The sequence below is a fragment of the Oryzias latipes genome, chromosome 23 (genome assembly GCF_053564925.1).
Source record: "Oryzias latipes strain Hd-rR chromosome 23, Olatipes_Hd-rR_3.1".
In the NCBI taxonomy this organism is placed as follows: Eukaryota; Metazoa; Chordata; class Actinopteri; order Beloniformes; family Adrianichthyidae; genus Oryzias; species Oryzias latipes.
This window is the reverse complement of record NC_136259.1, coordinates 26,620,029-26,647,215: the sequence shown is the minus strand read 5'-3', so window position 1 is coordinate 26,647,215 and position 27,187 is coordinate 26,620,029. Positions and strand designations below refer to the sequence as shown.

The 27,187-nt window shown below is 51.8% G+C and overlaps 4 protein-coding genes and 1 long non-coding RNA gene across 7 annotated transcripts; 3 read left to right on the top strand and 2 right to left on the bottom strand.

The window, feature by feature from the left end:
- Positions 1 to 51: 51 nt before the first annotated feature.
- gcc1 (GRIP and coiled-coil domain containing 1) lies at positions 52 to 3,237 on the bottom strand. Of its 2 annotated transcripts, none has more exons than XM_078942104.1 (5): positions 3,096 to 3,237; positions 2,767 to 2,913; positions 2,120 to 2,692; positions 1,409 to 2,050; positions 52 to 1,346 (listed from the first exon to the last, which is right to left on the bottom strand). In XM_078942104.1, the coding sequence occupies exons 3-5, from the start codon at positions 2,453 to 2,455 to the stop codon at positions 99 to 101; spliced, it is 2,226 nt and encodes a 741-aa protein (XP_078798230.1). In that variant the 5' UTR covers positions 2,456 to 2,692; positions 2,767 to 2,913; positions 3,096 to 3,237; the 3' UTR covers positions 52 to 98. The 2 variants fall into 2 exon arrangements, with proteins under 2 accessions (XP_078798230.1, XP_023808161.1); XM_023952393.2 differs by having other exon boundaries at positions 2,120 to 2,544.
- On the top strand, positions 3,201 to 15,316 carry LOC101172462 (ADP-ribosylation factor 4). The gene is made up of 6 exons (XM_023952394.2): positions 3,201 to 3,336; positions 3,553 to 3,633; positions 7,034 to 7,143; positions 9,142 to 9,213; positions 9,285 to 9,410; positions 14,879 to 15,316. The coding sequence occupies exons 1-6, from the start codon at positions 3,270 to 3,272 to the stop codon at positions 14,963 to 14,965; spliced, it is 543 nt and encodes a 180-aa protein (XP_023808162.1). The 5' UTR covers positions 3,201 to 3,269; the 3' UTR covers positions 14,966 to 15,316.
- An 87-nt stretch (positions 15,317 to 15,403) lies between these two features.
- On the bottom strand, positions 15,404 to 16,439 carry lamtor4 (late endosomal/lysosomal adaptor, MAPK and MTOR activator 4). Its single transcript, XM_004084087.5, has 4 exons — positions 16,303 to 16,439; positions 16,146 to 16,229; positions 15,939 to 16,083; positions 15,404 to 15,873 (listed from the first exon to the last, which is right to left on the bottom strand). Exons 1-4 carry the CDS (start codon positions 16,303 to 16,305, stop codon positions 15,776 to 15,778), a joined length of 330 nt encoding a protein of 109 aa, XP_004084135.1. The 5' UTR covers positions 16,306 to 16,439; the 3' UTR covers positions 15,404 to 15,775.
- A 5,758-nt stretch (positions 16,440 to 22,197) lies between these two features.
- On the top strand, positions 22,198 to 23,163 carry atp6v1f (ATPase H+ transporting V1 subunit F). Of its 2 annotated transcripts, none has more exons than XM_004085894.5 (2): positions 22,198 to 22,435; positions 22,818 to 23,163. In XM_004085894.5, exons 1-2 carry the CDS (start codon positions 22,278 to 22,280, stop codon positions 23,017 to 23,019), a joined length of 360 nt encoding a protein of 119 aa, XP_004085942.1. In that variant the 5' UTR covers positions 22,198 to 22,277; the 3' UTR covers positions 23,020 to 23,163. The 2 variants fall into 2 exon arrangements, with proteins under 2 accessions (XP_004085942.1, XP_078798248.1); XM_078942122.1 differs by lacking the exon at positions 22,198 to 22,435 and adding an exon at positions 22,470 to 22,744.
- A 1,327-nt stretch (positions 23,164 to 24,490) lies between these two features.
- Positions 24,491 to 25,902, top strand: LOC144989513 (uncharacterized). The gene is made up of 3 exons (XR_013653753.1): positions 24,491 to 24,715; positions 24,786 to 24,842; positions 25,662 to 25,902. It is a non-coding gene; the product is annotated as an uncharacterized LOC144989513 (long non-coding RNA).
- The last annotated feature ends 1,285 nt before the right edge of the window (positions 25,903 to 27,187 follow it).

Sequence of the window (27,187 nt, the reverse complement as noted above, 5' to 3'; positions counted from 1 at the left end):
TGCTAACGGACCGTCCGGTCCAGCAGAACTGGGAAAAGACGGAGACCGACAGAGCAGAAAAATACTTTAATTCAAATAGACGGTTGACAATGGCGGTCTCACTTCTTGTGGGCGGGGCCCCACCAGGCAGGCCCCTGCAGCTTCAGGACATCGCTCTTCTCCTGCGGACTGAAGTGCAGGATGGTGAGGATGGCGCCCAGCGTCTGCTGCCGCCCGCCGCTGTCCGGCAGGGTCAGGAACTTGTAGATGACGTTCTTCAGGTACTCCAGGTTGGCGCCCTCGCGGCTCTGGTCGCGGACCAGCTTGTCGAGTTGAGCTCGGAGCTGGGCGGCGTCCTCGTCGTGCCGCTCGGCGTTGGCGATGAGCTTAGCCTGCAGTTGGTGCAGGTCTTCCTCCAGCTGGTGCTTCTGCCGCCGCAGAGCCCCCGCCTCCACCTCCATGCGGGCCAGCTGCTGGGCGTACAGTAGCAGCGTGGACTCCGTGGGCGTGGCCTGCTGCAGGGCCTGGCTGACGGCGTCGCCCTCGCCGTCAGAACTAGCCTCCGCGCCTCCGTCCTCCTGGGTTTCCCGCCTGCAGCTCAGGGTTGCGGCCCGGAGCCTCTCCAGTTCTTGGTCCTTCTCGTCCAGCAGCACCATGGCGCGGTTCCGGTGTTTGTGAAGCTCCGCCTCCAGGCACAGCAGCCGTTCACGGTGGAGCGCCTCGGCCCGCTCCAGATCCTGACGGTGGGCCTGCTGCAGCGCCGCCATCTGCTGCTGCCGCTCCTCCAGCTGCCGGCGGTGTTGAGCCTCGGCCTCGTCGGCCTGGATCCGCAGGCTGATGTACTTCTCGCGCAGCTCGGCCTGCTGGGCCCGGACCTCCTCCAGCTCCTGGGCCTGGCAGCCGTCTTTGGCGTTCTTGTTCTTCAGCACCACCTGCGCCCGCTGCTTGTAGCGCTCAAACTCCTCCTTCAGCTGCCGCAGCTCCTGCTGGACCGCCGCCGAGGGCGGGTGGTCGGCTGGCTCCGTCAGGTCCTGAATGTTCTGGTCCGGGTTCTTCTGTGCCGCCAGCACCAGCAGCTTCTTCACCGTCTGCAGTTTGCCCTTGAGCGTCTCCACGTCCAGCTGCGCCTCGTCCAGCCGGAGGTCGGCGCCGGACCTGCCGGAGGCGGCGAGCGCCAGCGTCTTGTTCTCGGTATCCAGCTGCAGGATCCGGTCCCGGAGTCTCTGCGCGGCGTGCTGGTCCCGCTGCCTCGCCTTTTCGCAGGACCCGAGCAGCTCTGACAGCTCTGACACCCGCTGCTCCAGGCCCGCCACCCGCAGCTCCGCCGCCTTCGCCCGCTCCACGGCGCGCTCCTCTGCCACGGCCGCCTGCGACACAGAGAACGCTGGAGGTCCTGGTCCGGTTCTGAGCGGCGCCGTGTCGGACTCACCTTCTTGGTCTCCGTCTGGACCTGCTGATGCAATCGCGTCTTCAGCTCCTGCACCTCCCTCTGCAGCTCCTCCACTCGGGGGTCGGGCTTCTTCTGGCCTTCCTCGAGGCTGTGCAGCCGCCTCTGCAGCTCGTCTCTCTGCTCCTTCACCTGGCTCAGGTGGAGCTCAAGCTCCGCCCCTCGATCCTGTGAGGATGCGATGAGGGCGGAGCTGGCGTCCTGCAGGCGCAGCTCCGCGTCCTGCCGGGCGTCCCGCTCCTGCTGCAGCAGCTTCTGCAGCTCGCGCAGCTGCTGGGCGTGGTCCTCCTGCTCCCGCTGCCGCTCGTGCTGCTGCGTGATGACGCGGGCGCGGCACTCCGCCAGCTGCTGCTGCAGGTCGCCCAGCTCCGCCTCCTGCTGCGCCGTCACGGCGGACAGCCGCTCCTGCAGCTCCTCCACCTCCTGCTTCAGCTGCCGCTTGTCGGCCTGGAAGCTGGCCTCCATCCGAGACTTCTCCTGCGTGACGGTGGCCAGCGCCGCGGTCAGTGTGCTCAGCTGGCTCCTCAGCTGGGAGAGGCGGCGCTCCGGCTCCAGGTTCTGAGGGGGCGTGGCCTGTTGCTGCTCCGCCTCTCCGATGTCCACGTCCGGCTCAGAGCGGGGCGGCTGTGGAGAAAAGCCCGATGGTAAGCTGCTGACGGGAGGTCAGGCTGGAGTGAGCGTGCTCGGACGAACCGTGGAGTCTGGTCCAGGTCTGGACTCTCCCTGCTCCTCCTCGCTCCGGTCCTCTCGGACGCTCCCGCTGTCCTCGCTGTGCACCGAGCTGCAGTCCTCCAGGAAGTTTGGGCCTCCAGTGGTGAGCTGCTGGTTCAGGTCCACCTCTTGGCTGACAGTCAGGACCCTCAGACTGGCTTCCAGGGCCTCCTTCTCCTTCAGGAGGCTTTTGTAGGCCCGGACAACATCCTTGAACCGGGTCTGGTACTGGACCAACTGCTTCTTCTGCGACTCAATGGTGTCCAGCAGCTCCTTCCTAGAGGGCCCGCCTCCAAAACTCATCCCGAACTTATCCATGTCTAAGCCGAGCCACAGGAGACTGGAGACTCCGGTTCCGTCAGGATCCGGGATCCATCAGGATCTCTGAACCTGGAACCAGTCCAAATCTGTCAATAGAATTTTTCTCACGTTAGTCCTTATTTCTCCTTCAAGGCCGTGTGATCCATACAGTCAGACCGGCCCGGTTTGGTACAAACTGAGACCACTTCTTCCTCAGTTAACTGACGATTCTTTAGTTCCGAACCGGGAGGGTACCTGCGTTTGGAGCCGGAACATTCTGGGTTTAAAGGCGGAACACATAAGGCTTTAAAAATGTCTTTTCTTCTCACCTTCGCTTCGTTTCTGAACTTTCTTCGATGTCCTGGTTTGTAAAAGTAAATCCCGGACGGAGAACCGCCTCTGGGCCAGCTCTGATGAGTTTGAAGGCTTTAGTGCCGCTCGGCCGCCATGTTCAACGTTCCTTCAACCCGGAAGTGCTGCAAGAGAAGGAGGCGGGGCATAGTGCTGCCTTCAGGAGCAAACACCACTCAGAAACAAATGAAGTGAAAACGGGCTTTAGGACTTCTAGTACTTTCTGCTTGAAAGACGATCTTATTTATTTCAATCATATAAATAAAATTGTTCGAAAAAAATAGAAGATAGTATTTTCTAAACGTACCGAAAAGCCTTTTACACAGTTCTTCCCTTGGGCACTGAACGCAGCACTCAACCCTGTCAATAAAGTTGTGAGGCGGCTGTGACGTCATTTATTCCGCGTTGGCCTGGACGTGGCACCGAGGAGGAGCTGCCCCACCAGTCCAACCGAGGCTGTGCGAACCGAACCTCCGCTGAAATGGGTCTGACCATCTCGTCGCTGTTCTCCAGGCTGTTCGGGAAGAAGCAGATGAGGATCCTGATGGGTGAGCGCCGCCGGGCTCCGGGTCGCAGGTCCAAACGAACCGGGTTGCCCCCGCTAGGGTTACTCCGCTCGGGCCGGACCCGTTGGCATTCCGCTCAGCAGAAATCCATCAAACTTCCGGCCAGCGGAGCTAGCTAAGCTAACGGCAGCCGTGTTTCCGCCCCCGTCGGAGTGGACCGGAAACTGTTCGGAACCTGATGGCTGTCTGTTGTTTCAGTGGGTCTGGACGCGGCCGGAAAGACCACCATCCTGTACAAACTCAAGCTCGGAGAGATCGTCACCACCATCCCCACGATCGGTGAGTGAGCCCCCGAGGGGCGGGGCTTAGTACAGGTCTGGTACTGGGAGCGTTCGATGATCAGTTATCGGTGACGTCATCGGTCTGAGCGAGGCGTTCACGGTCCAGGTGAGCAGGTGTGGAGTCACGTGAATCCTTGGTGTGATCCACAGCCCAGTAGTGGTTGACCTGTGTGAAGTCATCCTGTCCCATAATGCTTTGCAGTCTGGATCCAGCATCTTTACTGGTACTTCTCGCTGGTACTGGTTGTACTGAAAGTCTGCTCTCTCTGACTTCCTTAAAGTTTCTTAAAGGACTTCTACAAAGTCCACACAGCTGAGTGGCCTAGTGTAGAGCGTCCACCCTGATGCTGGTACAGTGTGGGTTCAAATCCACAGACTCCAAATGGAACTCTCTGGAACTAAAAAAGTTTCAGGTCCAAACTTCTGTGTGTGGATCTTAAGGTCTGGATGTGGACCACCTGAATCTCTCCAGAGATGGGAGCTGTCAGGAAAGGTCTCCAACCTTTTTGAGGCCATGGTGTCTACCGTCTGACTGTAGATTCACGGACCGGTCTAACGTCTGATTGTAGATTCACGGACCGGTCTAACGTCTGACTGTAGATTCACGGACCAGTCTAACGTCTGACTGTAGATTCACGGACCCGTCTAACGTCAGACTGTAGATTGATGGACCGGTCTAACGTCTGACTGTAGACTGATGGACCGGTCTAACGTCAGACTGTAGATTCACGGACCGGTCTAACGTCTGACTGTAGTTTCACGGACCGGTCTAACGTCTGACTGTAGATTCACGGACCGGTCTAACGTCTGACTGTGGATTGATGGACCGGTCTAACGTCTGACTGTAGATTCACGGACCGGTCTATCGTCAGACTGTAGATTCACGGACCGGTCTAACGTCTGACTGTAGTTTCACGGACCGGTCTAACGTCTGACTGTAGTTTCACGGACCGGTCTAACGTCTGACTGTAGTTTCACGGACCCGTCTAACGTCAGACTGTAGATTGACGGACCGGTCTGACATCTGACTGTAGATTCACGGATCGGTCTAACGTCTGACTGTAGATTCACGGACCGGTCTATCGTCTGACTGTGGATTGATGGACTGGTCTAACGTCTGACTGTAGATTGATGGACCGGTCTAACGTCTGACTGTAGATTCACGGACCGGTGTAACGTCTGACTGTAGATTCACGGACCAGTCTAAAGTCAGACTGTAGTTTCACGGACCGGTCTAACGTCAGGCTGTAGATTCACGGACCGGTCTAACGTCAGACTGTAGATTGACGGACCGTCAGACTGTAGATTCACGGACCAGTCTAAAGTCAGACTGTAGATTCACGGACCGGTCTAACGTCAGGCTGTAGATTCACGGACCGGTCTAACGTCAGACTGTAGATTGACGGACCGTCAGACTGTAGATTCACGGACCGGTCTAACGGCAGACCGTAGATTCACGGACCGGTCTAACTTCTGACTGTAGATTGATGGACCGGTCTTACGTCTGACTGTAGATTGATGGACCGGTCTAACCTCAGACTGTAGATTGATGGACCGGTCTAACGTCAGACTGTAGATTCACGGACCGGTCTAACGTCAGACTGTAGATTCACGGACCTGTCTAACGTCAGGCTGTAGATTGACGGACCGCTCTAATGTAAGACTGTAGATTGACGGACCGTCAGACTGTAGATTCACGGACTGGTCTGACGTTTGACTGTAGATTGATGGACCGGTCTTGCGTCTGACTGTAGATTCACGGACCGGTCTAACGTCAGACTGTAGATTGACGGACCGGTCTAACCTCAGACTGTAGATTGATGGACCGGTCTAACGTCAGACTGTAGATTGATGGACCGGTCTAACGTCAGACTGTAGATTCACGGACCGGTCTAACGTCAGACTGTAGATTGACGGACCGGTCTAACATCAGGCTGTAGATTCACGGACCGGTCTAACGTCAGACTGTAGATTGGCGGACCGTCAGACTGTAGATTGATGGACCGGTCTGACGTCTGACTGTAGATTGATGGACCGGTCTAACCTCAGACTGTAGATTGATGGACCGGTCTAACCTCAGACTGTAGATTGACGGACCGGTCTGACGTCTGACTGTAGATTGATGGACCGGTCTAACGTCAGACTGTAGATTGATGGACCGGTCTAACGTCAGACTGTAGATTGACGGACCGGTCTAACGTCTGACTGTAGATTCACGCACCGGTCTAACGTCAGACTGTAGATTGATGGACCGGTCTAACGTCAGACTGTAGATTGACGGACCGGTCTAACGTCAGACTGTAGATTGACGGACCGGTCTAACGTCAGACTGTAGATTGACGGACCGGTCTAACGTCCGACTGTAGATTGATGGACCGGTCTAACGTCAGACTGTAGATTGATGGACCAGTCTAACGTCAGACTGTAGATTGACGGACCGGTCTAACGTCTGACTGTAGATTGATGGACCGGTCTAACGTCTGACTGTAGATTGACGGACCGGTCTAACGTCTGACTGTAGATTGATGGACCGGTCTAACGTCAGACTGTAGATTGATGGACCGGTCTAACGTCTGACTGTAGATTGACGGACCGGTCTAACGTCTGACTGTAGATTGATGGACCGGTCTAACGTCAGACTGTAGATTGATGGACCGGTCTAACGTCAGACTTTAAGCACTGGCCGCACGGATTTAAAAAAAAAAGCCCGCTCAATGTCGGAGCTTTGTTTACAAGGGATCCACCAATTTTATTCTTCTATGCTGTGATGTCATCATTGGTTCAGGCCGTGTTCGGGGGCCTGCGACTAATAATGACATCACACTATTTGATTGGCCGTACGTTGGTCTGATGACATGAAAGATAGTGATTGGTCTGGATAAATCTATAGAAGATGAACTTGGAGGTCCAGTTGTAAACAACAAAGCTCTGACACAGAGCAAGATGATCTTTATGCATCTTTATTATCGCTTGTGAACCATTGGAGTCAGTTGCGGCGTTTCAGGCGGAGCGGCTTCTGGTCCGTGAGAACAACCATCTCCATAAATCCTATTTGGAGGAAAACTCCTAGTTTTTCTGTCAACAGCAACTTTATGTTTCCTTCTTCTTCCTCGCTGATCTTTTCTCTCAAAGAAACTTTCCAAACATTGTGAGATTTTTAGCTTTTAAGCTAATTTAGCTCTTGAAGTCATGTGACGCACCAAGACAGACGGATGTGGTTTTCCAAAATAAAACTTCTTTTAGTGTCCGAAAATAAACTAAATGGAAAAATTCCAAGTCAGAGATGGAATTTTGGTTCTGTCTGTGGCCCGGTACCAAGTGGACCACGGGCCGGTACCGGGCCACGCCCTGGGGGGTTGGGGACCTGTGGCGTTAGCGTCACCTGCCGTGTGTTTCAGGGTTCAACGTGGAGACGGTGGAGTACAAGAACATCTGCTTCACCGTGTGGGACGTGGGCGGTCAGGACAAAATCAGACCTCTGTGGAGACATTACTTCCAGAACACACAGGTAAGGCTTCCAGAACCAGACCTGGGTGTGGTTCTGGTTCTGTAACTGGATGTGTGAGTGGAAAAGCCAAGAAGACCCGAACCACCAGCAGAACCTTTGGGTTTGCTGGGTTCTGGTGGCTGAATGTGGTTGAATCTTCTGCAGACGGAGGCGGGGCTTAGCCTCCATCAGGTGTTCTCTGAATGTCCTGGTGGATCTGCAGAGTTCTGGTTGTCACAACGGGGTCAGTCCATCAGGAGTCCGACAAAGGCGTCTTTATAAACTGTGAGGTTCTGAATAATGCGTCATAAGCAGAAGCAGGTTCCTGAACGAAAGAAAAACCATTGACAAATGAAGATTGATCAATCTGAGATTACGGATTAAAGGCCCATACACACCGGGACGAATATTCGCCAGGCGTTATTCGCCAGCGTTTTTCGCCACGTTTTTTGTGTTCACACCCAGGCGATTTTCGCTGACGATGAGCCGAGCGAACATGCAATTTCATTCCCTGACATTAGATGGCGCTTAATGTAAAACAGAAATACTCCTGTACACAAGGTGGCGCTGCGCAACTTTACGCTTCTTAAAGTCGCTTTTCACTCAGAAGAAGAGAGCAAGTATTTACGCGCTTGTCAGAATAATACAAAGAAAACATGAATATTTCAAGCACCAGTAGCTCCAACTGGTGCTTGGTTCGGGGATATTTTAGAATGTCCGTCATTATTGCTTCGCGGCAGTGTAGACGCTACTTTGCGTCTATCTTCTTCGCTGGTATGTGTGCTCAGCAAGGCAGTTTTGTGTTTGAGCGCCCCCAAGTTGTGTTTTACTGTAACTTCAGAAGCTCCAGACCCGTGTGCAAAAGCGCCATTCTCATTGGTCGAATAGATTTCGACGCGACGCGTCGAAAAAAAAAAACGAACCCGAGGCGTTTTTTTTTTTTGACGCTTTGGCGCGTGGCGTTTTTTCGCCTCGGTGTGCACACTCACATTGGTGCCCTTTGTTTAGTCATGAGGCGTTAAACAAATTCGTCCCGGTGTGAACAGGCCTTAAGGACCTTCAGGATCATCTGTGGGTTCCGTGTTTGTGGCCTGAGAACAATTTCAGAGAAACTCTGGAGAAAACGATCAAGATCAAATGTTCCTGATCTAGTTTAGATGGACCAGATTCTTACGATAGGAGATAGGATCTCCTCCTTAGGGGAGCTGAGAGGATCTGAGGCCTTCAGACTGACCGGGTCTCCTGAAGCTGAGGAGGTGAGGAAGCAGCGTCAGCTCTGAGCTGCAGGAGAACGTCTCTTCTAGAACTTATGGCCGTTGGTTGAAGAACAAAGTGGTCAGGCGGCGTTCTGGATCTGAAGTTCTCTGGAGTTTAGATGGGATCAGTTATGAAAATAAAGGAATGATGAAGAGTTTCAACAACAGCCGACCAGTTCCTGGAGAGGGTGTGGAGTAAAAGGACAAGATGACCCCGCCCCTCCCTCATCAGGTCTGTGGACGCGTCCTGTGGATGACCTTTGAACTTAGAGAAGGTTGATCCGTCAGTCTGGCCTGCAGCTGGAAGACGTTCATGTTTGAGCCTGAAACATTTCAGAGAATCGAAACGATTCCTCTGAGCTGGTCTCAACGCTGCTGTGCACGTTTGTGCGCACGCTCTCATGCGTGTGCTCGCTCACGTGCCTGTGCAAGCTCTCATGCGTGTGCACGCTCTCATGCGTGTGCTCGCTCACGTGCCTGTGCAAGCTCTCATGCGTGTGCACGCTCTCGTGCGCGTGCTCGCTCACGTGCCTGTGCAAGCTCTCATGCGTGTGCACGCTCTCATGCGTGTGCTCGCTCACGTGCCTGTGCAAGCTCTCATGCGTGTGCACGCTCTCGTGCGCGTGCTCGCTCACGTGCCTGTGCACGCTCTCATGCGCGTGCACGCTCTCGTGCGCGTGCTCGCTCACGTGCCTGTGCACGCTCTCATGCGTGTGCACGCTCTCGTGCGCGTGCTCACTCACGTGCCTGTGCCCCTCCACAGGGCCTGATCTTCGTGGTGGACAGCAATGACAGGGAGCGCGTAGCGGAGTCGGCAGAGGAACTCTCAAAGATGGTAAGTCTTCTATGTTTAACATTGTTATTAAAGCTCCGCCCACTTTGTCACATGATCGCCTCTCTCCTCAGATCCAAGAGGATGAGCTCAAAGAGGCGGTGCTTCTGGTTTTTGCAAACAAACAAGATCTTCCCAATGCCATGGGGGTCAGTGAACTCACCGACAAACTGGGCCTGCACAGCCTGCGCAGCAGAACTGTGAGTACCCCCTCCTCCGTGGGTCGGGTCAGAACCTGGTGGTCCCTCCATTCTTTTTTGTCTATAGTCCAACATTAGTACACAGTCGTCTCAACAGGTTTCACTAAATGTACTAAACATAAAATCGGTTCTAAGGAGGGTGAGTTTGTGATGAGCTCCTGCCGCTCTGCAGGAACTATGTCCTAGAGCAGTGTTTTTCAACCAGTGTGCCGCGGCACACTAGTGTGCCGTGGGAAATTGCCCTCATTAACTGATCTAAAAACATTTCCCATCTCCAGGATTTTTGCTCTGTGTTCATCCAAACAGGCCCTGATAAAACACTAAGGAGTTAGGAATATAAAAGATCGTAAAATACCTTTTCTTTGCGTTTATTTTATTTTATTAAAGACATTTTGATAAGAATGACGTACCGCGATTCAGCTGCACCTTCGGCTGTATTTTGGAAAAGTCCCGTGTTGGGCGGGTTAATCACATGTCATCGGTCTGACCAATCAGAAGTGGTTAAAGTCTTCACTTCCTTGTTCTGATTCTGCTGATAAAGTCGCTCAGTTCTAACAAAAATACCAGCTAAAGCTCGTCTTTAGCGGTGTAGCTTTCCACAGAATCCGGTATCAGACCGTGGAACAAGTGAACAAAACCATGAAGCTCCGAAAACCGATCTTCGGCCGTTTTATGCACTACATTTCCCATGATGCATTGGGTTGTGAGAGGGACAGCGCAAAAGGAGATCTGTTGTTAAACGTCTTGAAACTAACGAACACACAAATTGTTTTTAAATCTTCTAACTTAACTTTTATTGCATCTTTTAGAAAAAAAAAAAAACAGCTGCAGTTTCCAGCTTTTTCTGTAACAATTATCTCAAAAATGCATGTGAGATTGTGGAGGGAGGGGCTGTAGATCAATACAGACTATGAGTTTCTCCTTTTTTTTAATTTTTGGATGCTGGTGTGCCGCGGGATTTTTTTAAGGTTAAAGTGTGCCGTGGCTCAGAAAAGGTTGAAAAACACTGTCCTAGAGGACGGCTTCATCACGATTCAGACTGGGAAGACTTTGGACGTGCCAGAACCATGGGGGGGGGGGGCATTAAGCAGACGTGGGTCAGAACCGCTCCACCCCTTTGGCCCCCTGACTCATGGAGCCAGAACCATGGGGGGGGGGGGGCTTAAGCAAACGTGGGTCAGAACCGCTCCACCCCTTTGGCCCCCTGACTCATGGAGCCAGAACCATGGGGGGGGGGGGGGGGGGGGGCTTTAAGCACACGTGGGTCAGAACCGCTCCACCCCTTTGGCCCCCTGACTCATGGAGCCAGAACCCTAGGGGGGGGGCCTTAAGCACACGTGGGTCAGAACCGCTCCACCCCTTTGGCCCCCTGACTCATGGAACCAGAACCCTAGGGGGGGGGCCTTAAGCACACGTGGGTCAGAACCGCTCCACCCCTTTGGCCCCCTGACTCATGGAGCCAGAACCCTAGGGGGGGGGGGGGCCTTAAGCACACGTGGGTCAGAACCGCTCCACCCCTTTGGCCCCCTGACTCATGGAGCCAGAACCCTAGGGGGGGGGCCTTAAGCACACGTGGGGGGGGGGGGGGGGGGGGGCTTAAGCACACGTGGGTCAGAACCGCTCCACCCCTTTGGCCCCCTGACTCATGGAGCCAAAACCATGGGGGGGGGGGGGGCCTTAAGCACACGTGGGTCAGAACCGCTCCACCCCTTTGGCCCCCTGACTCATGGAGCCAGAACCATGGGGGGGGGGGCTTAAGCAAACGTGGGTCAGAACCGCTCCACCCCTTTGGCCCCCTGACTCATGGAGCCAGAACCATGGGGGGGGGGGCTTAAGCAAACGTGGGTCAGAACCGCTCCACCCCTTTGGCCCCCTGACTCATGGAGCCAGAACCATGGGTGGGGGGGCTTAAGCAAACGTGGGTCAGAACCGCTCCACCCCTTTGGCCCCCTGACTCATGGAGCCAGAACCATGGGTGGGGGGGCTTAAGCAAACGTGGGTCAGAACCGCTCCACCCCTTTGGCCCCCTGACTCATGGAGCCAGAACCATGGGGGGGGGGGGGCTTAAGCAAACGTGGGTCAGAACCGCTCCACCCCTTTGGCCCCCTGACTCATGGAGCCAAAACCATGGGGGGGGGGGGGCCTTAAGCACACGTGGGTCAGAACCGCTCCACCCCTTTGGCCCCCTGACTCATGGAGCCAGAACCATGGGGGGGGGGGCTTAAGCAAACGTGGGTCAGAACCGCTCCACCCCTTTGGCCCCCTGACTCATGGAGCCAGAACCATGGGGGGGGGGGCTTAAGCAAACGTGGGTCCGAACCGCTCCACCCCTTTGGCCCCCTGACTCATGGAGCCAAAACCATGGGGGGGGGGGGGGGGGCCTTAAGCACACGTGGGTCAGAACCGCTCCACCCCTTTGGCCCCCTGACTCATGGAGCCAGAACCATGGGGGGGGGGCTTAAGCAAACGTGGGTCAGAACCGCTCCACCCCTTTGGCCCCCTGACTCATGGAGCCAGAACCATGGGGGGGGGGGCTTAAGCAAACGTGGGTCAGAACCGCTCCACCCCTTTGGCCCCCTGACTCATGGAGCCAGAACCATGAGGGGGGGGGCTTAAGCAAACGTGGGTCAGAACCGCTCCACCCCTTTGGCCCCCTGACTCATGGAGCCAGAACCATGGGGGGGGGGGGGGGGGGGGGGCTTAAGCACACGTGGGTCAGAACCGCTCCACCCCTTTGGCCCCCTGACTCATGGAGCCAAAACCATGGGGGGGGGGCTTAAGCACACGTGGGTCAGAACCGCTCCACCCCTTTGGCCCCCTGACTCATGGAGCCAGAACCCTAGGGGGGGGGCCTTAAGCACACGTGGGTCAGAACCGCTCCACCCCTTTGGCCCCCTGACTCATGGAGCCAGAACCCTATGGGGGGGGGCCTTAAGCACACGTGGGTCAGAACCGCTCCACCCCTTTGGCCCCCTGACTCATGGAGCCAGAAACCTAGGGGGGGGGGCCTTAAGCACACGTGGGTCAAAACCGCTCCACCCCTTTGGCCCCCTGACTCATGGAGCCAGAACCCTAGGGGGGGGGGGCTTAAGCAGACGTGGGTCAGAACCGCTCCACCCCTTTGGCCCCCTGACTCATGGAGCCAGAACCATGGGGGGGGGGCTTAAGCAGACGTGGGTCAGAACCGCTCCACCCCTTTGGCCCCCTGACTCATGTAGCCAGAACCATGGGGGGGGGCCTTGGGCAGACGTGGGTCAGAACCGCTCCACCCCTTTGGCCCCCTGACTCATGGAGCCAGAACCATGGGGGGGGGGCTTAAGCAGACGTGGGTCAGAACCGCTCCACCCCTTTGGCCCCCTGACTCATGTAGCCAGAACCATGGGGGGGGGGGCTTAAGCAAACGTGGGTCAGAACCGCTCCACCCCTTTGGCCCCCTGACTCATGTAGCCAGAACCATGGGGGGGGGCCTTGGGCAGACGTGGGTCAGAACCGCTCCACCCCTTTGGCCCCCTGACTCATGGAGCCAAAACCCTAGGGGGGGGGGCCTTAAGCACACGTGGGTCAGAACCGCTCCACCCCTTTGGCCCCCTGACTCATGGAGCCAGAACCCTAGGGGGGGGGGGGGGGGGGGCTTAAGCACACGTGGGTCAGAACCGCTCCACCCCCTTTGGCCCCCTGACTCATGTAGCCAGAACCATGGGGGGGGGCCTTGGGCAGACGTGGGTCAGAACCGCTCCACCCCTTTGGCCCCCTGACTCATGGAGCCAGAACCCTAGGGGGGGGGCTTAAGCAGACGTGGGTCAGAACCGCTCCACCCCTTTGGCCCCCTGACTCATGGAGCCAGAACCCTAGGGGGGGGGGCCTTAAGGACACGTGGGTCAGAACCGCTCCACCCCTTTGGCCCCCTGACTCATGGAGCCAGAACCCTAGGGGGGGGGGGGGGGGGGGCTTAAGCACACGTGGGTCAGAACCGCTCCACCCCCTTTGGCCCCCTGACTCATGTAGCCAGAACCATGGGGGGGGGCCTTGGGCAGACGTGGGTCAGAACCGCTCCACCCCTTTGGCCCCCTGACTCATGGAGCCAGAACCCTAGGGGGGGGGGCCTTAAGCACACGTGGGTCAGAACCGCTCCACCCCTTTGGCCCCCTGACTCATGGAGCCAGAACCATGGGGGGGGGCCTTAAGCAAACTTGGGTCAGAACCGCTCCACCCCTTTGGCCCCCTGACTCATGGAGCCAGAACCATGGGGGGGGGCCTTAAGCAGACGTGGGTCAGAACCGCTCCACCCCTTTGGCTCCCTGACTCATGTAGCCAGAACCATGGGGGGGGGCCTTGGGCAGACGTGGGTCAGAACCGCTCCACCCCTTTGGCCCCCTGACTCATGGAGCCAGAACCATGGGGGGGGGGCTTAAGCAGACGTGGGTCAGAACCGCTCCACCCCTTTGGCCCCCTGACTCATGTAGCCAGAACCATGGGGGGGGGCTTTAAGCAAACGTGGGTCAGAACCGCTCCACCCCTTTGGCCCCCTGACTCATGGAGCCAGAACCATGGGGGGGGGGGCCTTAAGCAAACGTGGGTCAGAACCGCTCCACCCCTTTGGCCCCCTGACTCATGGAGCCAGAACCCTATGGGGGGGGGCCTTAAGCAAACGTGGGTCAGAACCGCTCCACCCCTTTGGCCCCCTGACTCATGGAGCCAGAACCCTATGGAGGGGGGCCTTAAGCACACGTGGGTCAGAACCGCTCCACCCCTTTGGCCCCCTGACTCATGGAGCCAGAACCATGGGGGGGGGCCTTAAGCAAACTTGGGTCAGAACCGCTCCACCCCTTTGGCCCCCTGACTCATGGAGCCAGAACCATGGGGGGGGGCCTTAAGCAGACGTGGGTCAGAACCGCTCCACCCCTTTGGCTCCCTGACTCATGTAGCCAGAACCATGGGGGGGGGCCTTGGGCAGACGTGGGTCAGAACCGCTCCACCCCTTTGGCCCCCTGACTCATGGAGCCAGAACCATGGGGGGGGGGCTTAAGCAGACGTGGGTCAGAACCGCTCCACCCCTTTGGCCCCCTGACTCATGTAGCCAGAACCATGGGGGGGGGCCTTGGGCAGACGTGGGTCAGAACCGCTCCACCCCTTTGGCCCCCTGACTCATGTAGCCAGAACCATGGGGGGGGGGCCTTGGGCAGACGTGGGTCAGAACCGCTCCACCCCTTTGGCCCCCTGACTCATGGAGCCAGAACCATTGGGGGGGATCTTAAGCAGACGTGGGTCAGAACCGCTCCACCCCTTTGGCCCCCTGACTCATGGAGCCAGAACCATGGGGGGGGGGGGGGGGCTTAAGCAGACGTGGGTCAGAACAGCTCCACCCCTTTGGCCCCCCTGACTTATGGAGCCAGAACCATGGGGGGGGATCTTAAGCAGACGTGGGTCAGAACCGCTCCTCCTGACATGTGTGTGTTTGTGTGTTGCAGTGGCACGTCCAGGCCACCTGTGCCACTCAGGGGACCGGTCTGTACGAGGGGCTGGACTGGCTGTCCAATGAGTTGTCCAAACGCTAAGCAGCTGACTGATGATGTCACCGTGTACAGAGGAAGAGGAGGAGCCTTCCGCCAGACTGTTCCTGTTTTTTTTTTCTTTTTTTAAATTATAGCTGTAGAAGGAAGTGATGTCACAGACTCTGAGGTTTCCCATCATCCTCTTCTTCTTCTGCCGGTGTTTGTTCTTTTATGCGCATGTTTTAAATCCAGATCATGTGACAGGATGTTTTGGGAGAGGGGTGGGGCTTGGGGCAGGTGAGAGCTACCTGGGCAGGTGACGAGTCATTCCACAGCCGGACCGGCGCCCCCGTCATTCCTGCCTAATGTGAAGAAGAGATGAAGAAGATGACGCAATAAAGCTTTTTCTTGTCACGCTGGTGGGCTTTGTTCTGAACCAGAACCTGCAGACTCTAGACCAGACCGGTCTCAGAACTGAATCTGGTTAAGGATCAGACAAACTTCAGGTTTTCGTATGTTTATTTGAATCAGTTTTCAAAACATTAAAACTTTATTTAAATGACAAGTTCTGACAGAAAATCTGGTTTCTTTGGGAGATGAAGATTTTATTTCAGAATCCAAAACATGCAGCAGAACCTTTGCAGGATCGGTCTTCCGCTCTGCCTTCAGAACCACTGTAGCTGACCTTGTTCTGTAAAGGTCCAGAACCTAAACGTAACTGGGTTCTGTCCAATGATCCAAACAGAACCGAAACTGTTTAGAGAACTTGCTCCAGTTCTGTGCGATTGGTGGGTCACATCAGTTCATTACTGAGCAAGTCGGTTCCGACTCGGTCCAAAGGTGGACTGTCGTCCTCTCCGCCTGGCCCCGCCTTCACGCTGTGACGTGCTCAGGATGCGCGTGCTGACGTTTGACCACAAACACCTTCTGACCGGAAACGGTCACCGCCAAGACGAAGTCCTCCAGAACCACTGCGAACAGAACCGAGTCAGGGCGGGGCATCACCAGCCGAGCTCACCTGTCAGGTGTGACTTACCGGACATGCGCTTAAACGGGACGTCCTCGGATCCGGGTGACCGGAAGTGGTCCGCAGATCCAGATAACCGGAAGCGGTTCGCGGTCCGGACCATCTGCATTATGACGCTCGCCGTGTGCTCGTCGTTCTCCAGCTCACCTGCCGACTGCACAGGTGAGCCTGCTCAGGTTCGGTTCGGTAACAAAGCTGGGCCCGGATACTACTTACCGCCAGAACTCCGTCCTCGCTGATCACCAAGTACCCGAGCTGGTCCGGGATCCGGTCCAGACCCGCCGTCAGCGCCGCCGTGCTCTGCACACAACACACGTGAGGTTCGGTGAGGTTCGGTTCGGAAAAGCGGCACGGAGACAGAGAGCGAACTCACCATTCTTCCGGAAGATGATCCTTCACGTGACTGCTGACGTAGGCTGGTGGGCGGTGCCTTTCAGGCCTTCCAAGCGACTTCCGGTCTGTTTCGCTACACTTCCTGTTTACTTAGTCAATAGTTTTCTTCTATCTGAGCATGTATTGATTATGGGGTAGATTCTATGTAGACGTTTGTAGCAGACGTCTCTCATCTTGTTATTAATTAATCATTTCTGATTCAGGGTCCAAACATTTTTCCAGGACGAGTCAGGAATAAATGTTCTCCAATAGAAAACAGCAGAGGAACAGAAATGACGTTTAGCTGAAACACGGATGATCTTGTTATTCTTTAGTTGAAACAAGATTTTCCAACATTAGTGTCACTTAGAGACATGAAGGGAATATTTGCATCAAGTACAGTATTTTTAAAGAGTTCACAGATTCAGTAGGAACGGCGTCCCCAGTAGGATATTATTGTCAAACCAATGATTGTAAAATAAAGATTTGTTCTTGTAAAGGATATCTCTGTTATTCCAAATAAAAAACTTATGAGGAGAAAAGTTGTGTTTATAGATAAGAAAGAAGAATCTGTGAAAAGCAGAGATTTTCACTGGGATTCTGTCGATATTATAATCACAAAGCAGAAGAAAATGGAGAAAAGCTACTTTAGCAAACATGTGACGAGGGAAAATATTCCAAATGGAGAGTGGATTTTTGAAATATCATCCAGTTTATTTTAAAAGTATTATTTAAAGTAGTAAGATCAAGAAAATTTAGGCCTCCTTTTTCATAGGAGTTCATTAATACAGATTTTTTAAATAATGAATCCGGTTTTTCCAGATGAAGTTTAGCAGCATTTGATCAATAGATTTCAGAGTCTGATTGTCCAGAATTAGTCAGTCTAGAAATCCCCTCTGCTGTGGAGAGTGAATCCTTCCTCAGACTCTGGTCTCTCTGAAGCCTTTGGTTCAAACGTTTTTTGGCTTCATCAATGAGGGGGAGGGAAATTTAATGAGCATCTTTCTAAACTACTTTTGGAAATATTAACGCCTAAATATGTTACAGTTTCTATTACAGGACTGTTGCAGATTCTAAAGCACAATCTTCAACAGAAAGAAGTTCTTATTTGTTCAGACTGAGACGTAGACCTGAGACATCAGAGACAGACTGGATACGGTTCAGAGATCAGGAAACCTGACTGCTGTCTCTGAAGAAGAGAGTCGTGTCATCAGCAAACTGACTCATTAACATTTCTTTATTAAGAACTGAGACGCCTTTTAATTTATGAATATTGATACAATCAGCAAGAGTTTGGGTAACTAGAAGAAAAAGATACGGTGAAATAGGACCCCCCCCCCCATCTGATTCCTCTATTGGGATTGAATCTGGGGGGGGGCATTTTTTAGTTTGACAGAACAGTTAGCATTAGCATACAGAGTTTTAACTGTATTACAGAAGAAATGTATGAAGACAGCTGAAGATAAAATGATGATTAACAGAGTCAAACGCTTTATAAAAGTCTAAAAAGAGAATCAACTGTCATCAGAGATCAGGTGTGAGGAATCTAGAATATCAAGAACTAGACCAATGTTATTGGAGATGTGTCTGAATCCTGATTGTGTCTCTGCAATAACTGAGTTTAGAACAGATTTAAGTCTCTTTGCAAAGACAGATGCAAGAATCTTGTAGTCATTATTTAATAGATATACGGGACGCCAGTTGTCAATGAGAAGTCCATCTTTTTTGGGTTTGGGTATCAGAGTAAGAACGCCTTGATTTAATGTTGGAGGAAGGAAGCCTTTTTCTATGCTCTCTACAAATACCTGTGTCAGAAAGGGGCTCATTTTATCACTAAATTGTTTATAAAATTCTCCCGTTAAGCCATCTGGTCCAGGAGATTTGTTATTCTTAAGATGGTTAATAGAGAAAAGTATTTCATTTTCTGAAAGAGGAGAATCACAGAGATCCCGTTCAGAAGCCTGTATTGTTGTAGATTCTAGTTTAGGAAGTGATCAGGATCTACGCTGGGTTCAAAGGCAGACAGTTTACTGTAGAACAGGCTAACATCATCTGCAATAACTTTGGGATCAGAGGTCATCTGGCCTTCAATGTTTAACTGCTGTAGTGTATTTGTCTTGGAACGACGTTTCTCCAGTTGAAAAAAGTAAGAGGAATTCTTCTCCCCCTCTTTTAACCATTTCAGCCTTGATCTTCCAAAGGCTCCTTCAGCTCTGTTCTTATAAATACTGTCTAATTCTTTTTGTAATAATGCCAAATTTATTTTATCATCATCTGATAACTCTGCAGGATTTCTTTTTGAAATTGTCATAATGTCATTGATAATTTGGCTTTCTTTAGCCTTTTTAGTTTTATTTAGTTCTGAACTAAACTTTCTAACAAAAATTAGTGATTTCAAATTTAAAAAGTTCCCAGTTTTTACCGTAACAGTTTTCTTCTTTTGCTAGATTATAAAAGTAAGAGATGAATTCAGAAACCTTTTGTTGTACTGTGTCTAGCTTAAGCAGTGAGTTATTTAACATCCAGTATGCTCTCTTATTTTGGGATCTAGTTTCGGATAATTTAATAGAAATGTAAATTGCTTTATGATCTGTTAGTGGAGAAGGAAGAATGTTGACTTCAATATCATCTGCATTTAGACAATCAGACACCAGCCAGTAATCTATGCCAGATTGTTTGGATCCATAATTATTACTGCAGGTAAGAACAGAGTCTGATGGGAATCTTTCTCTGCAGACATCTTTCAGGTTCTGTCTCTGCATGAATGAATGTAACTATCAGGTGATAGAACACGTGGGGGCCATTTGTCCAGCTGATTATTTTCAAGCTGTATTAATCGGGAAAGTTGTTTAGACCAGAAATTATATCATTTTCATTCAAAGAAATGAGCTCAACGTTTTCAAGTTTGGAGTTGTAACCGTATCTGTTAATAGTAATAAAGATGTTACTTTGAGTGGACATTATCAGAAACACAGAATGACCCTGAATGTCACATTTGCTCAGAAGAATGTGTTTTGAACTGAGAGTTCCAGCTGACCACCATAAACATCTTCACCCCACTGAGATTTCCAGAAGTTTCTATCATTACTGCTAGAATGTGACTCTTGAAAGACTAAAAGTCTGTTTTCAATTGTTTACTTAGTGAAAACGTGTTTGTCGCTTCGAGGCTGTTTAAGTTACTGTTACTGCGTTACTGTTCAACACTGCTGTGAAAACACAAACTAGAGTCAGATCAGAACAATTGACGACAATAAAACAAGAATTCTAACATTTGAATGTTTGATAGAATGCTTTGAACATGAACGGAGAGCATCCATTATGCCGTAGCTACTTCCAACACAAACATTCAAAAGATCCATCAACTACAGAATGATTTTATCAGAAACAACAAACCTTCACCTGGAAAACCTACAGAGGATGAAGGTCATCCAGGTCATGAAATAACAGCAGACAGAAAAACAAACATTACCATTCCCTCACGTCTATTTCAGAAGGTTGGTATTGAATTTCTTTTTAAATGGGATTTTGATCCACTTTAATTACCCATCAAACTGAAAATCCCAAACAGCTTTGACATCAGGTTTTACAGAAGTTGGGCTGTCGTCCTCCTGATGGACAGTGAGGAACTTTCCTTAGATAAAACATTTTGGATTTCACATTCACAGAATGTTCAATTTCTACAGATTTAACCCATTTAATCAGAGCAAGTGTACAAAATTCATCGATTTTACCTCAACTTCCAAAACTGGTAATTCAGGTTTGTTTTACAGATTAAAAGTGTTTTAAGAGCCTAAATTATATTCCCTTCCTGTCAGGACAATTCAGTCACATTAAAAAAAACAGACAATTCTCACATCAGATCCTGTTTTCTTACGTTTCCCTCCAAAAATGACAGAGGTCCACTTTATAACAATTAACGACATCTATCCATGTGTGGAATTTTTAGTTTAATATACAAGATAAATTATGCCCCAAACGCTACCTAGAAATGCTGACTGGAAATAAATGTATGCGCCACTTTTTGAATGATGTGAAGACAAAAATGCAATCCAATCTTTGCATTTTGGCTGTAATTATGTCACAGAACGAGTGTTGTTGAAGAAGAAAAGGAAAAAACTTTTTGGACGAATGATTTTTAATTTTATTTTCAGTCAGTTATATTTTGAAAATGAAAATGCATTTCTCTTAATCCATTTTAATTGTCAAATTAGATTTTTTTTCTTCTTTTTTTTCAACTTGTCCTGTCCAACAGCTGGGCAAACGGATGAGAACTGAAGAAGGGCCTCTTGTGTTGGACATATTTTACTTTAACAAGAGGGGTTATTAATCTTCACACAAACCAGAGGTATGTCTGAATAAACCCCTTTTGGAATCGAGGCAAACTTTATTAATTTTAATCGTATTTGAAAATCTTTGGTGTTGGACCGGACGGAAAAGGAAAGAAGGGAGGAAGAGAGAGGGATGTTAGAGTGGGGGGGGGGGGGTAGGAGGGTGATTATAAGGGGGGGGGGGGTAAAACCATGAAGCAGCATAAAGCAACAAGTTTCTGGATGGTTGTAATCATTACAGTGAGGTTCAGATGTAAAACAGGTCTTTAAGGGTGGGGCGTGTCCACACATACACACATACACACACACACATGTTATAACACACCTGTTGGCTCCAAAAAATGTTCACATGTCAACATGTACACAATACAAATAATGTTCATATACTCATACTTATGCATTCAAACCAAATAGTGTGAAACATTTCATTCAATCACGCATAATTTTAGTGCAAAGGTGAGCTAACACCTGTGCTCAGGTGAGTGTTTATGTTCTTTTTGAATGGATGATGGAATGTGAAAAGAAGGAAGGAGAGTGTCCAGCCATCCACACACCCCCACCGCAGCAGCAGCGGCAGCCACAACCCCCCAACGCCACACGGCAGCAGGCAGAGAACAACTGCTCCCGGGCGATCACATCCACCCACCAGGCCCACGGCTGGTCCAGAAAAGAGCAAGGCAGGGGCCAGCCGTCCCCGCCCAGGGGGAGGTCACCCAAGAGAAGAGGGGGTCCACAAGAAGTGTTGTAAACATGGCCCGACCAGGCTCGGCCACAGTTGGAAATTTGGCGAGTCCCATCACTCAGGGGCAAGGACCGGAACCCACACCACAGGGACACAGACACCCCCGGCTCCTGGCTTTGCCAGAAAGCTCAGATTAGACGCCCGTCACGCCCGTCAGACACTTTGTGCTTTTCAACGTTTCATCCCAGCTGATCTCGTTTACCTGAGTAGATGAGTTTAGAGCCCAGCCTGTTTGTAGTTCTGAAAAAAATGCATAAAAACACAAAAATGAATAGAATATAGAATATCTTTATTAAATATTGTAAATAAAAAAATATTCTCTAATAGGATATTTATGTAAAAATCCTTCTCTTTGTTTGATTGACTTTGATTTACTGTTGTCGATGCAGCAATGGGGCAGATAATGAGTTTTCTTCTTTCTATTTTATTCTTCAGTGAGGGAAGATGAAAACATACTAGATACGTCACTAGAATGGTGTGTTTGTGTCTAGTCTGCATTGCGCCTGTCGTGGCTCCATAAATACTCCAGTACAGAAAGAAAACAGACCAACAGTCAAAAACAGGCCTATGGTGACCCCTATGGTGACCTCTGTACATATTATCTGTTCCTGAAGGCAGGAATCTGCATATTTCTGCAGTACAATAGACATGCATATATAGAATCCATTAAATGCAGAATAAAAGATCACAGAAAATAGAATGGAGCCCCTGTTCACCTCCACAGGTATTTAAAAACGGATTGCAAAGGAATATTTTCAGGAAAATAAACGTTTTTTAACGAGCATCGAGGGGGGAGGGGCCGGAAATGACGAAAACTCAGCAGCCTGAAACGGAAGTGACAAAGTCAGCTGACTTGCTCACGTGACGTGAGCTTCGTGACTACAGAACCGAACCGAACAGCGCGTGATGGCGGGCCGCGGGAAGCTGATCGCCGTGATCGGTGATGAGGACACGTGCACCGGGTTCCTGCTGGGCGGGATCGGGGAGCTGAACAAGAACCGGAAACCGAACTTCCTGGTGGTGGAGAAAGACACGAGCGTCACTGAGATCGAGGAAACGTTCAAGTAAGACCCCCCCACCCCCATATGAACACGCACGCATGCACGCACCGTCGTGTCCGCTCTTTTGACCGGGATCATTATGAGCGCGAGGCCTCTAAGCGCTGGAACATCAAAGGGAAACGAGTTCTGTGTGGGACCGAATCACGGAGGAACTTTCCCGGTTCCTGCCGGTGGAGGGAGGAACGACCAGAACCCAGACGTTCCTTTACGGCTCTTACAGAACCTTAAGGACATCGGGGTTCCCAGTAGATCCTTTGGTCCGATGACGTCATCACCACGGGGGCTTCAGCCAGAACCCGGGTCTGGCTGCAGGTCCGAGTGTTTGGTGCCGGACTGGTTCTGGTTCCAGTCTCCTGTGGTTCTAACTGAGCTTCCTCCTCTGCAGGAGCTTTCTGGCGAGGAACGACATCGGCATCATCCTGATCAACCAGTTCATCGCAGAAATGATCCGGCACGCCATCGACGCGCACGTGCAGTCCATCCCGGCGGTGCTGGAGATCCCGTCTAAGGAGCACCCCTACGACGCGTCCAAGGACTCCATCCTGCGCCGCGCCAAGGGCATGTTCTCTGCAGAGGACTTCCGATGAACCGCTCGCCACGCCTTCATGTGGTTGTAGTGGGGTCCGACCCGCTCCCACTTCCTGTTTGTTAAATTATTCCACGCTCCCACTTCCTGTTTGTTAAATTATTCCGCTGTGATTTTGACGCCTTGAAATAAAATGTTGAACGCCGCTCCGTTCTCTTGACTCGCCTCCAACCCGGCAGCGGGAAGTCTGATGGTTCCTGCGGGACCCTGATGGTGCTGGGAGGAAGGTTGGTTCCACTGCTGCGTTCAGCCGTGGATCGGAAAACACGGAACCATAGACGCGTTTGATTGATGATGACATCATGAAAACGATAGTGGGAGGTAAAGGACGTCACTATTCGTGACATCACAGTCCTCCATCAGAGAGTAATGACATCATACTTTAGCCAAAGTGAGGCTGATGTCATCCAAAGTCCTGGTCAGACGGAACGTTGGAATCCTTCATGGAACATTCCCTCAGAACGCTGTTACTGCTCTTCAGTGAAAGGGGAAACGGTCAGACGCTGTTACACAGCAGACTGGTGTCCGGATCCAGGACCTCTGGTACTGGTCTGAGGGGGAGCAGCTAGAGGAACCTCCCCATGGTCTCATTCAGGAGGGGGTAGGAGTCTTCAGCAGTCCCCTCAGTGGTAGACCCCACAGCTGCAGGCGCTACTCGCCATGGAGCCGCCGGCTCTTCAGGAGGAGGGGGGCCACTGTGGCCCTTCTTGAATAAAACAAAAGTGTGTTTTGGACATTCCAGTTTGTTGTTGACCCCCAGGACCCCCCCATGACAGGCCATGCATGTTCACTGCTGGACTCTGACGGAACCAGAGGTCCAAACCATCTCCTTCATCTCGGTGTCGTTGGTATGACGGGGGCGGAGCTGGCAGCAGTAGATGACGTCCTCGACCAGCTTCCTGTTTTCAAGGTCATTCTCTCCACAGGCTCTGCTGCGGCTGGTCGTCCCAGGACGTTTGGAGGCGACCGCGGTTTCAGCCACGCAGGAAGTCTGAGTGACGGAGGGTTAGGAGAGAGGACAGACCCCCGCCAACAGGCCACAGAGGGGTCCTGATGGAACCTAGAGAACCCTACACACCAAAGATGGAACCGTGCGCAGAAAACTGTTGATAAAGACGAGTCGGTCGTTAACAGACGTGGTAGAGTCCCCCACGAAGACAACCCCGCCCCCAGATGACAACGGGGGTCCCACAACATGATTTTCCCAGACATGCACAAACATGTCCTTGTTTGTGACGAAGACCTCCATGACGAAAACCTTCAGAGTAGCCTGGCCCCCCTCCGCCCCGCAGGTCCTGACTGAGTCTCTTTCCCTGAAATCGAGAACCGACATGTTCTACCACCGGTTCTCGGACTGGCTGGGAGGAACGTCTCTGCTGTCCTTCATGATGTCCTTCACTGCCCCTCAAATCTCTGCAGATCAAACGTCAACAAACAGGACTGAGGACGCCGTCCGTCAGCTGATGGACGGCGTCCTCCAGCTGCAGCCGTGGACCCTCACGGTCTGCAAACACCAGGCCCAAGAACGAGCAGGCGGGCCTCAGCTTGCAGTATAAATGCCTCGGTTCCGACGGTCTGAGGCAGATCAAGAGGAAGTCCTCTCAGGTTCAGGCCGCCATGATGATGATGATGATGGTGATGATGATGATGGCGCAGGTCTTTTCTACTCCTCTCCCCGCCCTGCCGCAGAGCTTCAGGTGAGACGCGATAGCTGCGGTTCTCTAAAGATCAAACGGGCTCACAGGGGGTTCTGGTTCCTGTCAGCAGGCCTGAGGAAGCCACCACCTCATCCCCTCAGCTGGTCAACACTTCAAACATCTCAAGGTGAGTCCTGAACTCTGACACGCTGAAGAATGGATCTTCTGACAGGTTAGGACAGGATTGATCTGCCGTGAGAGCTGCAGGTGCCGTCCACCGGGCCGTCCCCTGAAGAGTCTGGTTCCTGCTGGACTCCGCTCTCCTTCAGGAAGCAGATGGGTTTGATTTTGAGAGAAGCCTCTAGATGGCAGTGTGGGACCATGAGCCGCTCTGACTCAGGTTCTGATTATAATGGATTGGATTTATTTACGCTTTTCAAGTCACTCAAAGTGCTTACAGTGTGTCCATCATTCATTCATACTTGGTGATGGTAGCTACTGTTGTAGCCACAGCTGCCCTGGGGTAGACTGACAGAGGCGTGGCTGCCAGTTCGCGCCTACGGCCCCTCTGACCATCACCGGGACATTCATGCACAATCACACACCAGTGGAGCCACACTGGTGTGTGATTAGATCAAACCCAAAAGAATGGAGATGAAAAGCCATGAAGAGTTCTCCACAGAGACACCAGGAGGAGTTCATCTGCTAAGATGAGGAAGATGACAACAACCAGGACAGGCTGACCAGGTTCTGGTACTCAGTCCTGAAGACAGAGCGGTTCTGTTAGTGAAAAGGAGGTTCTGACTTCAGCTACAGACCGTCTAACAGCAGGGGGGGGGCTGCTGATTTCATTTCCAATCAGACGACACACCCTGGGGAGGGGCTAATCCTGGGGGCCTCCTCCAGGTATTGCCTTTTGTAGCCCTAACCCCGTGGTCTGGGGTCTACCCCCCCCCCATTACATTTCAAGTGATTTGCCCTGATAGGTTGCCTGTTTCCACCTCAGGTCACAGATGGTGAATCAATCCATCATGGGGTATCGGCGGTGTCCACTCAGTCTTTGTGCCATTAGCAACCTGGGACATGACCTTCAGAGCGGAGGAGACGAGGAAGCTGGGAAATCCTCTTCTGATGCCTTTGGACCTGGAAAATGACGTCAACGTGCTGCCCACACCCAACTGACCAATCACAGCCTTGCACCGTGAAGATCCTGTACGATCAATAAAGTTTGTTCACAGCAGAAAAACCTTCTTGATTAGAATCACGGTCATTTGTTGTCATCACAAAACAAATTGATAAGATGCATTTCCTAAATAAGAGTGTGTGTCATTGGATGGGATATGTGTCTTGTGTCTGTGGGCGTGTCTTGTTTGGGTGGGTGTGGCTTGTCTGGGTGGGTGTGTCTTATGTTGATGGGTGTGTCTTGTCTGGGTGGGTGTGGCTTGTCTGGGTGGGTGTGTCTTGTGTTGATGGGTGTGTCTTGTGTTGGTGGGTGTGTCTTGTATGGGTGGGTGTGGCTTGTCTGGATAGATGTGTCTTGTGTCGGTGGGTGTGTCTTGTCTGGGTGGGTGTGTCTTATGTTGATGGGTGTGTCTTGTGTCTGTGGGTGTGTCTTGTTTGGGTGGGTGTGGCTTGTGTCTTATGTTGATGGGTGTGTCTTGTGTCGGTGGGTGTGTCTTGTCTGGGTGGGTGTGTCTTGTTTGGATGGGTGTGTCTTGTCTGGGTGGGTGTGTCTTGTGTCGGTGGGTGTGTTTTGTCTGGGTGGGTGTGGCTTGTCTGGGTGGGTGTGTCTTGTCTGGATGGGTGTGTCTTGTCTGGGTGGGTGTGTTTTGTCTGGGTGGGTGTGTCTTGTGTCGGTGGGTGTGGCTTGTCTGGGTGGGTGTGGCTTGTCTGGATGGGTGTGTCTTGTCTGGGTGGGTGTGTCTTGTGTCGGTGGGTGTGTCTTGTCTGGGTGGGTGTGGCTTGTCTGGGTGGGTGTGTCTTGTGTTTATGGGTGTGTCTTGTGTTGTTGGGTGTGGCTTGTCTGGGTGGGCGTGTCTTGTCTGGGTGGGTGTGTCTTGTATGGGTGGGTGTGGCTTGTTTGGATGGGTGTGTCTTGTGTCGGTGGGTGTGGGTGTGGCTTGTTTGGGTTGGTGTTCAGAACCTGTATATTCGTGGAGATGCTGTTCTCCTCTGACTGTTTTACTTTCATGTCTGAACAGATTCAAACAGTCAAACCTGCGTTTTTGTTCTGTGTGAATAAATAAAGTTTGTCATATCCATTTATTCAGGGATTGTTTGCAGTGCTGTGAATAACAACAAGTCCCCACATGTTTAACCCTTGTGCTATCTTAGATGACCCCCCCCCTTCCATTGACGTGTTCTCCCTACCATGACAAAGGTGGATAAAGGTGGAAAGATTTCATGTAATCCATGGACACCAGTGAAGGTCACAAATCATTGAAGAAAAAAGGTTCAGAGCACTGTCTAGTGGGTCTAGATGACCCACCTCCCAATGGTAAAGTGCCTAGGATAGACCAAGGGGTACAGAAC